Source organism: Dasypus novemcinctus, chromosome 18, assembly GCF_030445035.2.
Source record: "Dasypus novemcinctus isolate mDasNov1 chromosome 18, mDasNov1.1.hap2, whole genome shotgun sequence".
NCBI classification, from domain to species: Eukaryota; Metazoa; Chordata; class Mammalia; order Cingulata; family Dasypodidae; genus Dasypus; species Dasypus novemcinctus.
The window spans coordinates 81,356,943-81,373,055 of record NC_080690.1 but is presented as its reverse complement, the minus strand read 5'-3'; the positions used below and the strand labels follow the sequence as shown (position 1 = coordinate 81,373,055).

Below are 16,113 nucleotides of genomic sequence, written 5' to 3'. Positions count from 1 at the left end.
GTATACCTTCTTTGGGGGAAGTGTGGGTTGTCATTTTAGTTTTGCTGTGAGAAATCTAGATATAAGTCCCTTATCAGATATGACTTGTAAATATTAGTTTATTTTTAAACTAAACCTGTTTAATGTATTTATATAACTCACTATAATATTAACAGAAACAGTGAGACTCAACTGGCTTTTGGTAACCTATTTTACCAGTTTCCTCAAGTGTAGCCAAGAGCATTCACTGACAAACATATCAAATCTTACTCTATGCCAGGTGTTGCCTAGGAACTAGGGATACAGGCTACAAACTATCCCAGGTTTATTCTTGGTACAGAATAAACAGACAGATATAATGGCAGGTCTCAAGTCTTGAAGAACCATTAACTGTAAATAGGGTTTCAGTCAGTACACATCACAAAGGGAGCAGAGAATGTTGGACATCTAACGAGTTTTTTTTTTTTAGTATTTTTATAGGATTTTATTTTATTTTTTTATTGACTTTGTAATAATATTACATTAAAAATATATATGTGAGGTCCCATTCATCCCCACCCCCCCCCACCCCACCTCTCCCCCCCCCCCCCCCCCCAGCAACACTCCCTCCCATCATCATGACACATCCATTGGATTTGGTAAGTACATCTCTGGGCACCTCTGCACCTCATGGTCAATGGTCCACATCATAGCCCATACTCTCCCACGTTCCATCCAGTGGGCCCTGGGAGGATTTACAATGTCCGGTGATTGCCCCTGAAGCACCATCCAGGGCAGCTCCATGTCCCAAAGATGCCTCCACCTCTCATCTCTTCCTGCCTTTCCCCATACCCATCAGCCACCATGTCCACTTTTCCCAATCCAATGCCACCTCTTCTATGTGGACATTGGATTGGTTGTGTCCATTGCACCTCTATGTCAAGAGGAGGCTCAGATTCCACATGGATGCTGGATGCAATCCTCCCACTTTCAGTTGTAATCACTCTAGGCTCTATGGTGTGGTGGTTGTCCTTCTTCAACTCCATCTTAGCTGAGTGTGGTAAGTCCAGTAAAACAGATTGTAAGTGCTGGAGTCTATTGAGGCTCAGGACCTGGCTATCACATTGTCAGTCCAGAGATTCAAATCCCCTAAATATATCTTAAACCCCAACATTAACTGCACCTCCAGCACATTAGCATGAAAGTCTTATGGAGGAAGATCCCATCTGAGTCCAGATTCATCACACATAAACACCATTTCCAAAGAGGGGCCATCTGACCTGGTAGTTGAGTTTCTTGAGGTTAGTTGTGTGAACCTGAGAATTTCCTGGAAGATTCCCTGTTGATCTTACCCCTCTTCCCATAGATCCCACGTGCTCCGTATTACCAAAGAATCTACTTTCCTATCGAAACTTAAGTTCTCAAGATGGAAGAAATTATATTGCCATCCTTTTCCATCTATGGGCTGCAGTGGTGTTTCAAGGAGCTAGACAAAGAAGAATTTCAGAGATTTAAGGAATTACTGAAGGAAGAATCTTCAGAACTGGTGAAAGGCCACTTCCTGTGGTTTGAAGTAATGAATGCCAATACAGAACGTCTAGCCTCCCTCTTGCATGAATATTATGAGGTACCTCTTGCATGGAAGATATCTATTAACATCTTTGAGAAGATGAGCCTGCCAGAACTTTCTGAGAAAGCAAAGGATGAGATGAAAAGTGAGTAAGCCTTTGGGCAAATCTAGGGATGGGGGATAGGGGGTGATCACAAATTCTCATGGGACCAGGGAAGAATTCATTTTCTTTAATTGAGTCTTTCTCTGCTGTGTGAGCCTGAACTGTCTGGAAGTAACTTTGATCACCAGCGCTGCCTAGAAATTAGTGTAGCTTCTCACCTGTGAAACAATAAAGGGGAAGAAATGGATAGATGTACTGTCCATCTGTACAGAATGAGGTTGACATTAACAGATGGGATTTGGAATCCTAAGTGTTAGGCTTAGGTTCTGAAGCTACCACTCGCTTGGGCAAGATCCCTTCCTGTTCTGACCCTTGGATTCACCGTCTTAGTAAAGGAACTGTACTGTGTGGGAAAAGATCGATTCGTTTGTTGAGAAAAGTGTTGTAGTTGTATGGTTGGGGTAGCCCTTCATTTTTTTTTTTTTCACCCCAGGCTGAGGGACTGAGGCTCAAGGCATTGGTCTAAAGATTGGTCAATTTTAGAGTTGCCTCAAAGGACCTAGATCAAATTGTGTAATTATCTTAGGGTGTTTAGGATAAAGGTAGAAAAAAACAATAGCTCTCCTTTATCAGGAGAAATCTTCAAATGTGGCCTGAAGAATTAGATAGGGGAAAAAAAAAAGAAAATTAGCTAGGAAAGGAGCCCCAAGACCAAGCAAAAAAATTGACCTAAGAGATTACAGGTACAACTGTATGTTGAAGTCACCTAGGTATAGCTCAGCATATACAACTGCAAAGGATTTTAAGGGCAGCTATCCCTTCTGAGCTTCAAAAATTACCTGTGTGGAAGACATGTTGGGCTTTATTTGCAGGAAATGAGGGTTATAAAGTTTAATAATGGCTGATGTTTACTGAGTCAGTACTACAGGATAAATACTAGATTGCACTCCTTACGTGTCCTGCCCTTGATTCTCAAAACCACTCAGTGAAATAAGCTCCCTATGGCAGAAGCTAAGTAGAGGCTCTATCAACATCTGTAAGCTGACCAACTTCATGAGCTAATAAGTGAAAAGATGAGACTCATTATTTAACAGCAATTTACCATATATTTAACTTTTCATATGTCAGATGCCAGAGATTTATAACTTTCAATGCTATAAGGAAGAGAGATAGTCAACTTTTAAAAATGGCGGCATGGGAAAATGCAAGAGAAGTTCCTATTCCAGACTAGGGGAAAATAAAGTTTAGAATTACTTCCTAGAAAAAGCAAGCTTTCAGCTGAGATGTAAATGAACAGCAGTGAGCCATGTTAATTGAGCACGGGAGAGAACCTTCTGAGCAAAAGGTAGCAGAATGTAGGCTTTCAGAGCTTGTAACAAAGGGCTTGGCTAGACTATGGAGAATGGATGGGAATGTGGCAGGAGATGAAGCTGGAGAGATGGACTAGAAGCCAGGTTACACAGAATCTTCAACAATTTTAATAGCAACCTTAAGCAAACTTTAAAGGTGTTGAGGTAAAAATAACCAGATTTACATTTTTTTAAAATAGATCATTGCTGTTAAAGTGTTGAGTGGCCCAGAAGAGGTCGTGAATGGATGTGGTATCCTGGGAGATAAATGAACATAGTCTGGGCAGGGTGGTGGTGGTAGTGATAGAAAGAAGTAGAAAATGCGTAAGTGGATGGGGATCACTGGAAGATCTCTGGAAAAGGTGTTAGTCTGCAGCAGGTACACTTGGGGAGGAGGAGTTAGTGTTGGGCCTCTTGAGTTAAAGATACCTCCATTTGGATAACTGACAGGCTCTCTATCCTGATTTGGGTAATTCCTGTAACTTTGAGACAATTCTTTTACTCTCTGTTGCAGAATATACACAGGATGCAATACTAGAGGATTCTGAACCAATAGAGATTGACCAAGAACCAAGCAAAGCAGTGAAGCCAGGTTAGTTCAGGGGTGGTGGGAAAATGGGCAGTCTACTTGGTGAATAGTGGCATGTCTAGCATTAGAGCCAGGACTTCAGTGTTCTTTCTAGTCCAGAACCCTATAATTAGCTAACCAGATAGATTCTGAAGATGTGATCAACTGGTCTTATTCCAAGTACACAAGAGCCTTGTAGTCTTAAGATTTTCTTATAACTTGTGATGTTCCTGTCATCTCTGGTTTAGGCAACTTCCTGATCCCACTAGAACAGCCCCCTCCTAATAATCTGCTTTGGAGGCCTTGGTGGGGAGAGCCAGATGGTACGAAACCAGAGTCAACACAACTCACCAAACGTTTGAGCTCTGACTACATGCCAGCCAGTGCTGTGTGTACTTGTGATACATTTATGGACAAAGTACATGCAAAACTCCTGTGTCCATGAAGCTTACACTTCAGTAGGAAAGAGATGAGACAAACCAACAAAATCAAATCAGTGAAAACAAGACAGAAGAAGCAGGCTTGGATGGACAGCATGCATTCCCTACCTTTATCCACATTGACATCAATATCTTGATAACCTTCCAGCAGCCAGTGTTGGTATGAAATCTAGCTCCTAGGAAGAGTCCAAACCTTATTTGGATGCAGCTTTGAACCAGCTGTGGAAGGAAAGCATTCTCAAAGCTAAAATATGAGGAACTGATATCGGAGTCAGAGTTCCAGAATCCCAAAGGTTATAAATTGCTCAAAATTTAATGTAAATCTAGGTTTAGCAGGATGAAATCTGGTTTCATTATGTTATTCAAGCGATAAAGTTGTGTCTAAGTTTAATAGGTTACTAAATCATAGCTTATAGATGGTAAGACATATATAGACACTAACAGACTAATCTTGGAAGTAGGACCGATACAAAATTTCCAACAGCAGGGATCTGATCATCAGCCATGCTGGGAAACCTCTCTAAATTAATATTCTATTACAAGTGCTATGACTTAAGAACATAAGGTCAAGCACTGTGACAAGTGCTTTATTTCATAATTCTCAAAAGAACCCTATGTAGGGGAAGCAGATGTGGCTCAAGCAATTTGGCTTCTTATGGGAGCCCAGGGTATGATTCCTGGAGCCTCCTGGTGAAGGCAACCTGGCCCATGCAGGAGTGCTGGCCCGCATGAACAGCTGATGCAGCAAGATGACGCAACAAAGAGACACAGAGGAGAGACAATAAGAGATGCAGCAGACCTGGGAGCTGAGGTGGCACAAGAGATTGAGTGCCTCTCTCCCACTCTGGAAGGTCCCAGGATCGGTTCCCAGAGCTGCCTAATGAGAATACAAGCAGACACAGAAGAACACACAGTGAATAGACACAAAGAGCAGACAATGGGGGCAGGAGGGGGGGATAAATACATTAAAAAAAAAAAAACCTATGTGGCAATAACTCATTCCCGTCGTCCAGTAAAAGACCTGACACGCAGGGGCTTAGCAGCAGCATGCCAAAACCTACTTGTCTGAATTAAGGCAGACTGGGTTTGTGCCCGGAGATCTGACTCCAGTGCCTGGAGAGCTTAACCATTAAGCTACACTACCTCATTTGACAACCTGATTTTAAAAACATTAAGTAAGAATAGAATTATGACTATAAGAGTCTTCTGGCAGAGTCCAGTGTCTATTCAACTCCCACTCCCTACCCACTCTGCTCACTGATACATCATCCATTAGCAACATAAATAGTTATTAAGCCGAAAGAGTCAAGGGGTAAGCTAACAGGTAAAGTAAGTTGGAGCAGACAAGGGTAAGTCCAGTAATCTAAGGTCTCATAAGTAGTGACAGACTTCACACTTGAACCCTATGTCTGACTCCAGATCCTTAGCTCTGAACCATTATGTTTGCCACCTCATTTTAAGGACTTGCCCAGGACTCTTCAAAGAATAGAGAATAAATGAGAACAGAACCCATCCCTTCTAAATTTGACTCTATTGCTCCATGTACTAGTGTACTCTGACTCACATGCCAGCGATTGCCATGTTCCAAATAGAACATAGAAGATTAAAGCTGGTATTACAAAGCTTACCTCTTGGATTTTGTGGATATCTGACATCTCTGCACTGGCCAATTCCCATAAATAGGTTGGACTTTATTCTTTTCCCCTCTCTTTTGCAGAAGTTTTACTACCAGTAGAACAAGGTGGTGCCAGGAAAGCAGAGACAATAGAAGAACAAGGTAAAGAAATATGGTTTGTAAACTTTAGTTTGTTTTTGCCATACCAGAACAGAGCTAGGTGAAAGAAGTATGAGGAGTTGAGCTGTCCAGGAACTTTGCTTTCCTTCCGCTCACCCTCAAGGTCTTTCTAAGAGCTCTCAAGATCAGTACTATGGACAAAGCCATACATGAAATTCCTTGCAGTCTCCAGTCCCTCTTTTATGAAGATCAGTTCCAAAGACCCATAATTCCAGTGAACTGAGGCATCAAGTACAGGTTTGTTTGATAGATGCTAAACCCAGAGCCAAGAATAGTCAAGTACTTTGTTCAAAATTATTTTTAGTAATAGTGATTTTCTTAAGTCCTTCTGTCAATGAGTATTTACTTGATACCTGCCATTTGAAGAACTATCATGGAAATGTAGTAAGAAAAATATTTTTTGCCTTCATGGGGTTTATTGTCTAGAATTATATAATAATTAAATTATGTCAAATATACAAAAAGATATCCAAGGTGCTATGGTTATGTCAAAGTAAGGTCAAGCTTCCCTGAAGAAATGTTGCTTGAGAGATTTAATTTATTTTTAATTGTATTTTTTAAAATACATAGATCACCAAAAAATGTTACATTAAAAAATATAAGAGGTTCCTATATGCCTCACACCCCACTCACCCCACTCCTCATCAGTAACCTCTTTCATCATTGTGGCAGGTTCATTGCATTTGGTGGATACATTTTGGAGCACTGCTGCACAGCATGGATTATGGTTTACTTTGCAGTTTACACTCTCCCCCAGTCCATTCAGTGGGTTATGGTAGGATATATAATTTTGAGATATAACTCACACACCATAAATGTCACTCTTTTAAAACATACAATTCAGTGTTTTCCACAGTGGCTTCACTATTTTAAAGTTCCACGAGCAATGCACGAGGGTTCCAATTTTTCCACATCCTCACCAACACTTATTTTCTGTTTTATAAATTGCCATCTTAGTGGTATGAAGTGGTGTCCTGTGGTTTTGATTTACATTTCCCTAATGGCTGATACTGAGCATCTTTACAAGTGCTTATTGTCCATTTATGTATCTTCTTTGGAGAAATTTCTATTCAAGTATTTTTTTTTCCTGAGGAACCAGAACCTCATATGTGGGAAGCTGGCACTCAACCACTGAGCACATCAGCTCACCTGAGTTGGTTTCTTCATTTGTTTTCTTGTTGTTGTTTCTTTGTTTTTTAGGATACACTGGGAACTGAACCTGGGACCACGATGTGGGAAGCAGGCACTCAACCACTTGCGCCACATCTGCTCCCCTGCCTTTTTTGTTGTTGAGTTATAAGAGTTCTTTATATTCCAGATATTAACTCTTCTCAGATCTATGGTTTGCAACTATTTTCTCGCATTTTGTAGTTTGTCTTTTCAATTTCTTGATAATGTCCTTTGCACAAAAGTTTTTTATTTTGTTTTAATCTACTGTTTTTTTGCTCATGCTTTAAAAGACATTATCTAAGAATCGATTGCCAAATCCAAAGTCATGATGATTTCCCATTTTCTTCTTGTTTTAGCTCTTATATTTAGGTCATATATTCATTTTGAGTTAATATTTTTATATGGTCTGAGGTAGCATTTCAACTTCATTCTTTTGCATGTAGATATCATTTTTCCAGCATCACTTGTTAAACTATTCTTTCCCCAGAGTGCACTTGGCACCCCTGTCAAAGATCAATTTGCAAAAGATGCATGGATTGAAGTGAGTTTTTAATGTACTGAATGAGATCCCTTTAAAGCAGTGAGTTAGAGCCTAAGAGCTTGGCTTTCGGGGAAGAAGTCAGCACTGGCGAGAGAGGCTTGGAACTCTTCAGCACAGATAGAATAATTAAATCCATGGATGAGGAAGAGGTTGCTGAAGAGGCAAAGAGGCCCTGGGTTCAACTGCAGACTGCCTTCCAGGTGTTTCCCTATGGCTATAAAAACCTACAATCCAGCAATACAGCATATCCTCTGTCTGAGGAAAATGCACAGGTCTTGGGCCCAATGTGTAGAGATGGTTAGGACCTCAGGGGCTGCTTCCTGTTGTTTAAATACAAAGTCTGTTAATGACTTTTCCCAATACAAAATATTGAAGACTTAGAACTGATGTGACTTTGCACACAAGTTAGTAATCAGCTTATACACTTGTGCAGAGAGAATCTTGCTAGTCCTGTCATCTTAAAGGTAATGTAATCCCACCAAAATTAAGGACCCAGCACATTAATTCTTTTGAGGTCATTGAGTGCCCATTACATGTCAGAGACTGTGGAAGAGACTGGAGGTACAGAGGTAAAAAGACAAGGTACTTTTCTCATGGTGCTTCCATGGTAAGCTAGGGACTAGACAATAATTGAATACACGAAAGAATTCCGGTTTATGATATGGGATGAAAACAAGATATAGTAAAAGCACTATGGTCTATAATAATAATAGGTGCTACTTCTAATTTTTGCTGACCAATGTTGAACACATTCTTATATCTACGTCACAAGCCTGTGAGCTGTTACTCTCATGGGGGGAAACTGAGGCCCTGAGAATGAAGTAACTTGTCCCAAATCACACAGATACTACCCAGCAGAGATTGGAATTCCAAGCAGGATCTGAGCTGCTTCAAGGGTTGTATTTTTACATAGAGCAGGATTAGCCCCCTGTATGGAGGTATCTCTCCACAGCAGCCTGGGGATAGAGATGCATGCCCATCCTACAGGGCTAGCGTTTAACCAGACCATGGCCTACATGTGTGTCACTGTTTTTTTAAAGCTCCTCATAGCAATGTGATCGTTCGGGTTTACATACTGCTTGTCTAGTGTGGGGTTTGGAGCAGTGCTGTCCCATAGAACTTCCTGTGATGGTAACATTCAATGCACTGTCCAATATGGCAGCCACTCATGCCTTCTTTGCACTTGAAACGTGGGCAGTGCAACTGAGGAAATCTTGGTCTCTTTAATTTTATTCCTCTTTAGCTCATTTAAATGATCGTGGGTGGCTGGTGCTTACTGTATTGAGTGGGGCAGGCGCAGCATCCTCAGCTCCCCCAGCTCTCTTTCAGAAACCACATAGGAGAGTTTTAGTTAACAGTCTCCACAGTGCTCCAGATACTGAAGATAAACAGTGAATAAGAAAGGCCCTGCTTAGGGTCTACCGGGGGAAACAGACAATAAACAAAATCACAACGCGTGGCATCTCTTAAGTGCTAAAAAGCTAAATCAGCTTAGGGGGACAAAGTAACGATGGATCAGTTTTGTAGCGTGGTCATAAGCTTTTGAGGATGCGATCCTCGATGGAGCGTGTGACCTTCCCGAGGAACATTGCCAGGGAATAGCAAAAGGCCCGTGGATGGGGGCTGTCTGACTCGGCATCCACTGGTTCTGGGGCCAGGACTTTTTTAAACTCCAATCTAGGCTTTCTTCAAACTGTTACCTGTGTATATTTTTTCTACCCCCTCCTCTCCAATTTAGGCAACTGGGCTTACAAGCATCACGTGATAACTAAATTCTCCGCAGACTTGGATGTAATTCTCCCTTTCAAAGAATCTGTTACCTGCTGGCCACAGATGCAGATTCTGGTTGGTGCTTTTCACCCAGATGAGAGCGGCTCCCAGCCCCACACTGTGGTTCTGCACGGAAAATCTGGAACTGGAAAGTCCGTCTTGGCCAGAAGGGTCATGCTGTCCTGGGCTCAAGGTCAGCTCTACAAGGACATGTTCTCCTATGTCTTTTTCCTCCATGCTAGAGAGATACGGTGGCTGGAGGAGGGAAGCTTTGCGGAGCTGATTTCCAGGGAGTGGCCAGGCTCCCAGGCTCCAGTGTTAGAGATCATGTCCCAGCCAGAGAAGCTCTTGTTTATCCTTGATAGTTTTGACGACCTGGGCTTTACCCTCAAAGATGAGAAGGTCTGTAGAGACTGGGCTGAGAAGCAGCCCGTGCCCGTCCTGCTGCACAGCCTGCTGAAGAAGGTTCTCCTCCCCAAGTCCTCCTTAATGATCACCGTCAGAGACGTGGGCATAGGAAGCCTCAAGTCGGTGGTCGTGTTTCCCCGATACCTGCTAGTTGGGGGAATCTCAGTGGAGCAAAGGATTCAGATGATCTCCAGGCAAGTTAAGGATGAGCCACAAAAGTCACAAATCTTAAAATCGGTGATGGATAACGACCAGCTTTTTGATAACTGCCAAGTGTTTGCCGTGTGTTCACTGGTCTCTGTGGCTCTGCAGCAGGCAGTGAGAAATGATTTTTCCCCAGTTTGCCAAACCCTCACGGGCTTGTATGCCACGTTTGCGTTCCATCAGCTCACCCCGCAGAGCCAAGTTCAGTGCTGTCTTAATCAGAGAGAAAGAGCGATCCTAAAGGCCCTGTGCCGGATGGCTTTGGAGGGAGTGTGGCACATGAAGTTCGTGTTTTACAGCGATGACCTGGTCCTTTATGGGCTGAAGGAGTCGGAGCTCTCCACCCTGTTCCATGTGAAAGTTCTTGCCCAGGACGTCCTCGACAAGGGATCTTATACTTTCTTTCACCTCAGCTTCCAGGAGTTCTGTGCCGCCCTGTACTATGTGCTGCAGGGCATTGAAAGAGAGCGTGACCAATTCCCCCTGTCCATTGGGAATGCAAGGAGCCTGGGGGAGTTCAGACAAACTGGCTTCAGTCCCCACCTGCTTCAGATGAAGCGTTTCTTGTTTGGCCTCATGAACAAAAAGGCCCTGAGGAAGCTGGAGGCCGTGCTTGGCCGCCCCATCCCCCTGGCTATAAGGCAGGAGCTTCTGCAGTGGGTCTCTCTGCTAGCTCAAGAGCGCAAAGCCCCGTCATCACTCGACATTCTCGACTCCTTCTACTGTCTTTTTGAGACTCAAGATGAAGAGTTTGTTCAGTTGGCAGTGCTACCTCTCCAAGAAGTGTGGCTTCCAATCTACCAGAAAATGGACCTGCTCGTGTCTTCTTTCTGTCTCCGGTACTGTCAGCATTTGAAGAAAATTCGACTGAATGTCAAGGAGATCTTCTTAAAGGATGAGGTCACTGAGGCACAGCCCCTAACTGCCAACGGGTAAGTCCCCCCCTCTGCAGTCTCGTTCTAAATCAGCCACTGATTCGCCATATTCCTATTGCCAGGGTCTGGCATGATTTCCAAAAAATGCCAGGATCCCAGATAACAGTCTTTTAAGATGTCCCATCCAGCTGTCTCAAATGGCAGGAACTGAATCTGGCTAATCTTTAATATTGGGATAAACTTTTTCGGTGCTGCTGATAAACTTTTTCAAAATATTTGGCCCTACCCAAGATTATTAAAGGAAAAATCTCTGATGCTAGAACCTGGGGATATCAACTTCTTTAAAGCTCCTCCTATTGGTATGACAAAGCTCAGGTTTATGTCCTGCTTGCAGAGACTGGCGTTTAGAGCAGTGCCATCCAATAGAGTTTTCTGCAATGACAAAAGTCCAATAGGGCAGCCACAGGTGACAATGAGACCTTGAAATGTGGCTAGTGCAGCGAAAACCTGTCTTCAGTTTTATTGCAGCTTAACTAACTTACATAGCCACTTGTGGCTGGTGCTTACTGGGTGGAATTAGGCCAGGCTAGAGAATATGTGCTTTGCCCTAAGATCTCACTGTCTGTCTTCCCATCAGCCAAAATAGAACACTGGTCAAGAGTGGACATCACTGCCCATCTGCCAGGATTTAGATCCCAAGTCTGCTGTTTCCTAGAATTGTGGCCTTGGGCAAGTTACTTAACTGCTCTGTGCCTCGGTTTCCCCATCTGTAAAATGGAGGTAATAGCATCTACCTACTGGGCTGTTAGGAGAACATGAGTTCATACAGGTGACACCTTTATGAGCTGTGCCTGGCAATTAGCTAACATAAATATCTGCCAGTATTACTATCATAGCTAAATCTACCTTTGATAGATACTGGATGGCTCTGTTTATGCTGAGGGCTGGGGTTGGCCCTGTGCCCCGTAGGGGGTTAGCTGAACTCCACCCCAGACCCGCACCGCTCATCCAGTCATGGCAACAGATGATGTCTCCAGATGTTGCCGAAAGTCCACAAGGAGGGATTGCGTACGGTCAAGAAGTACTGGTTTAAAGTAATACAGTTCGCCGTTCCAGTGGGGTGCTTGAATATTTTTTCAGTTGTTTTTTTAATTGTTTTTTTTTTTGTTTTGTGTTGTGTGTGTGGCTTTTTTTGGGTTTTTTTCTTTTGTTTTTTTGAGCTAGGATTTTAAAACACATCTGATTCAAGATCTGGTGGCTCCTCATCATTCTAGGTTAGCCTCCCTGAAATATTCAGGCAGGAAGGAGGGCGTGAGAGCAGGCGGGCAAAGCCCGAGGTGTGGCCAGGGAACCGGGCTCAGAGCCCCCAGGCAGGGCATGCCCTCTCCCCTGCGACCTTGCTGCGGCAGTTCCTTGCATTGCTTCTGACCCGTGGACGCCTGTGTCTGCTCTCCCTCCGATGTAGCTCGCCAGGGCAGACCCTCGCTGCGTGGTGGCAAGACTTCTGCTCCGTGCTCGGCAGCCTGGCAGGTCTGACGCTCCTGGACCTGAGCAGCTGCGTCCTGAGTGAATGGGCCATGCGGAGCCTCTGTGCCAAGCTGAGGCTTCGCACCTCCCGGCTGCAGCACCTTGTGTAAGGCACCCCAGCCCTGGTGCAGGAAAGCCCCCCGTGCGGCTGTCACGGCTCTTCTCCCACGGCCCTCCCTCACCTGGGATCCCACCACTTATCCTGATGAGGGCTGTAAAAGGGATGGCAGCAAAGTTCTCAAAAGGGACTGACCAAAGCACTGAGGTGGCTTCTCTTATTCTGGGTTTTGCAGGATGAGTAGGAGTTGGTTGGCAGGGAAAAAGCAGGGGGTGATGCCTGGTTTAGGGGACCCTTTTAAATCAGTCCTTAATGCTTTTGGGCTAATAAGGTAACAAACCTGAGTGCCCAGTAAGTCCCTGGGTCTGTTCCTAAGCCCCATAGCACTGTACCAAATACCTGGAGCAGGAGATGAAGTGCTGGTTCTACTTCAGACAAAACTCCTACTCTTTTCCCTCCAAGACCAAGCACAGCACATGGGACACCCAAGATGAGGGCAAGTCAAGTCCTTGTTTGCAAACCTCTCCCCTCCCTACCCCCCCTACCTCTTCTCCAAGCAGCTTCCCCAAGCGGGGCTGAGTAAAGAGATTGGTGATCCCAGAGTAGAATCACCTGTGTCCTACTCAACCTTAACTCCTTTCAGCAGCATCTTTCCTTGAAACCCTCCCTGACCTCCTCTTCCCCACTGCTATGCCCCCCCCCATTTTAAGCTCTCATTGTCCACTGTAATTTGCTTCAGTCCAGCACACTACAAATTACAGCACATGGGATCATCAGTCACAGCAACCCATGATCATGGCAAAGAGACTCAAGAAGCCGAAGGGTCCCCCGACTCGTCCTCAACTTCCTATTTCCCTAATTAACTCCTTTCACATCTTCTTGTAACTTTCCATCAATTTTCCATGAAGTTATACACTTAAATTAGTCTGTGAATGATTTTTTATACAAACGGTATCACATTATATTCATTGTTCTGACACTTGACTCTTTTTGAACTTGGACTCAAGTTCAAGTTGTAGTTTTATCCCTATTTTTTAAAAACTTTTCATTATAACATACAACTCAATTTCCCATTTTAAATCCCATTCAAGTATACAATCCAGTGTTACTGATTACATGCACCATGTTGCACTACCATCACCCCAAACAGATGGTCTGTTGAACAAAAACTCCATTTCTCACATGCCTTGCCCTTGATAATCTGCGATCTATTTCCTGTCTCTGAATTTGTATATTCTACATATTTCCTATAACTGTGATCATACAATGTGTCCTTCTGTGTCCAGCTTATTCCACTCAACTTGTCAAGGTTCCCACATTGTTGCAGGTATCAGAATTCCATTCCTTTATCCAGCTGAATGATATTCCACATTGTGCTCCTCCACCCGTCTGTGGATGGACACTTGGGTTGCTCCATGGTTTAGCTCTTGTGAGTAATGCTGCAGTGAACACTGGTGTACAGTATCTGCTTGAGTCCCTTCTTTCAATCTTTTGTCTCTCCCACTCTTCAGGAATATATAGAGTTTGATTTTTAAGCCTAATTCTGTTGTTTGACCTTTTGTCCAATGTCTCCCTCATTAAGCTCCACAGTGTCCAAGATTGCTAAATAGTGTTAGTCAGGGTTCTCTAGGGAAACAGAATCAACAGGAGATATGTCAACGGTATGCCATTTTATAAGAGTCTCTCATGTGACCGTGGGGATCCAGGTTTCACAGGCAGGCTATGAAAGTCCAATGAAGGTCCTTGAGTTTCTGGAAGATGTTGGCTGTCCAACGATGAACTGGGAAATTCTCCCTGAATGCTGAAATCACTTCCACTTTCAAGGCATTCAACTGACTGGATAAATCATCACTCATTGCTGATGGTAATCTCCCTAATTGATGTAAATATAATCAGCCATCTATGCAGTAAACTCACGGATGACTAAAGTCCATAAATGTCCTTGTATTACAATAGCCTGGGGCTTGCTTGACCAGACAACTGGGCACAGTTACCTGGCCAAGTTGACACATTAGCCAAAGCATCACAGTATTTATTGTTAGACAGTCTACCCACAATGCCTGGTGCATCACAGATGCCCAGATATCTGTTGGCTTTACATTTAAATAAAGGCCAAATAATTAAGCATTTAAGTGCTGGGAATGGGAGAAGGGTGAGGTAGAAAAAAATAGGACACAGCTACTTATCACCAGTATCTAACGCATCTCTTGTGTTTCATTCTCTCCTGCAGCCTTAAAGATGCACAGATCACCCTGGGTCTCCAACATCTCTGGGCTACTCTAATCACCAACCATAATCTCAAATACCTCAACTTGGAAAACACTCGCCTAAAGGATCAAGATATAGAGGCAGTGTGTGTGGTGCTGAAACACCGAAACTGCTTTCTGGAGTCTCTGAGGTAAATCCTGCCTATGTTTTTGTATTCTGGGTTTTTCTGTTTCTGACTTTTATTTTGAAATAACTACTGATTCAGAGTTGCAAAAATAGTATAGATGGAGCAGATGTAGCTCAGTGGTTGCATGTGTACTCCATATGTATGAGGTCCCAGGTTCAATCCCCGTTAACACCTAAAGAAAAAGAATTAAAAGAAATAGTACGGAGAGGTCCCATGTGCCCTTCATGCACTTGTCCAATGGTTCCATCTTTTTGTGACTATAGTACAATATCAAAATCAGAAAATTGACATTGGTACAACGTGTGTGTTTTGTTCCATCATTTTATCGCATGTGTAGATTCTTATACCCACCACCACCATCAAGCTACAGAACTATCCTGTCACCTTTGTGCTACCCTTCTCATAGACACCACTGCTCACTTCCACCGTCACCAACTGCTGGCACCTGCTAATCTGTTTTTAAATTGACTTTTTTTATTCAGCATGTGCCTTTGAGAGACATCCCAGTTTGTTCTATTTTATTGCGGGATAATCCATGGTGTTCATGTGCCACCATTTGTAAATCCTGGGCATGTTTTTCTTCCAGTTAGATCAGCTAGATCTAAAAATACTACTACTGAAAGCTTATGGCATTTCAGAGCAGATCATCACGAGCCCTGCTTTGAACTTGGATATACCACAGCTGTGGATGTGCCATTTGCCCCCGTAACTCGGATCTTAAGAACAGACTCCTAGGAAGTCAGCCAAAGCATGAAAGACCTTACAGGAGGGAAATACACACATTTGCCCAATATCATGTGTTTTAAAAACGACTCTGGGAACAAAGGGAGGCAGCTGCCAACTCTCTAGAAACCTCACAAAGAGGGTAACTGGAGCCTGGACTAAAGAAGACACATTTTCAGAAAAGAGAAGAGGGGGAGAGGCTATTGGGGCCAAGGAAGGCGTAAAAGAGAGTCACACTGTGGGAAATGAGGGATAGTTTTCTGGAACCGTAATGAGTTTAATTTCTGGCAACTCATTAGGGCAGAAGTATTAGCATGTTGTGTCTGCTGCTATATTCCCAGAATGCAGAACTGCTTTATTCCCAGCACCGGGCTGAGATTATTCTCCCAAATATGTGGTGGGTGGATGGGTGGATGGGATGATTGGCTAACTCTCTAACTTGAAGATTCTGAAAGACAGACTGGGCCGCACTGAGAAGGATTTTGAGTGACTTTCACGTGAAGTTTGGAGTGGCTTTCTTTCAACAAACACAGCTCTCCTGTTAGGTTTATAACGGAACGGTGCTGGGGACGTGCCAGTCACTGAGGCGAGCCCAGGGAGACAACGGCGCACTCGCTCTCACACACACGCACACCTGAGCGTGGACGAGGTTGGAGACC

The 16,113-nt window shown here is 43.6% G+C and overlaps 1 protein-coding gene across 1 annotated transcript in view; it reads left to right on the top strand.

Moving 5' to 3' along the window:
* Nucleotides 1–972: 972 nt before the first annotated feature.
* NLRP5 (NLR family pyrin domain containing 5) overlaps nt 973–16,113 on the top strand; it is a 30,843-nt gene continuing 15,702 nt past the window's right edge. The window contains 7 exon segments of the mRNA XM_071209015.1: nt 973–1,018; nt 1,325–1,379; nt 1,381–1,673; nt 3,495–3,572; nt 9,233–10,808; nt 12,217–12,384; nt 14,567–14,734. Coding sequence (XP_071065116.1) covers nt 973–1,018; nt 1,325–1,379; nt 1,381–1,673; nt 3,495–3,572; nt 9,233–10,808; nt 12,217–12,384; nt 14,567–14,734 — 2,384 coding nt within the window.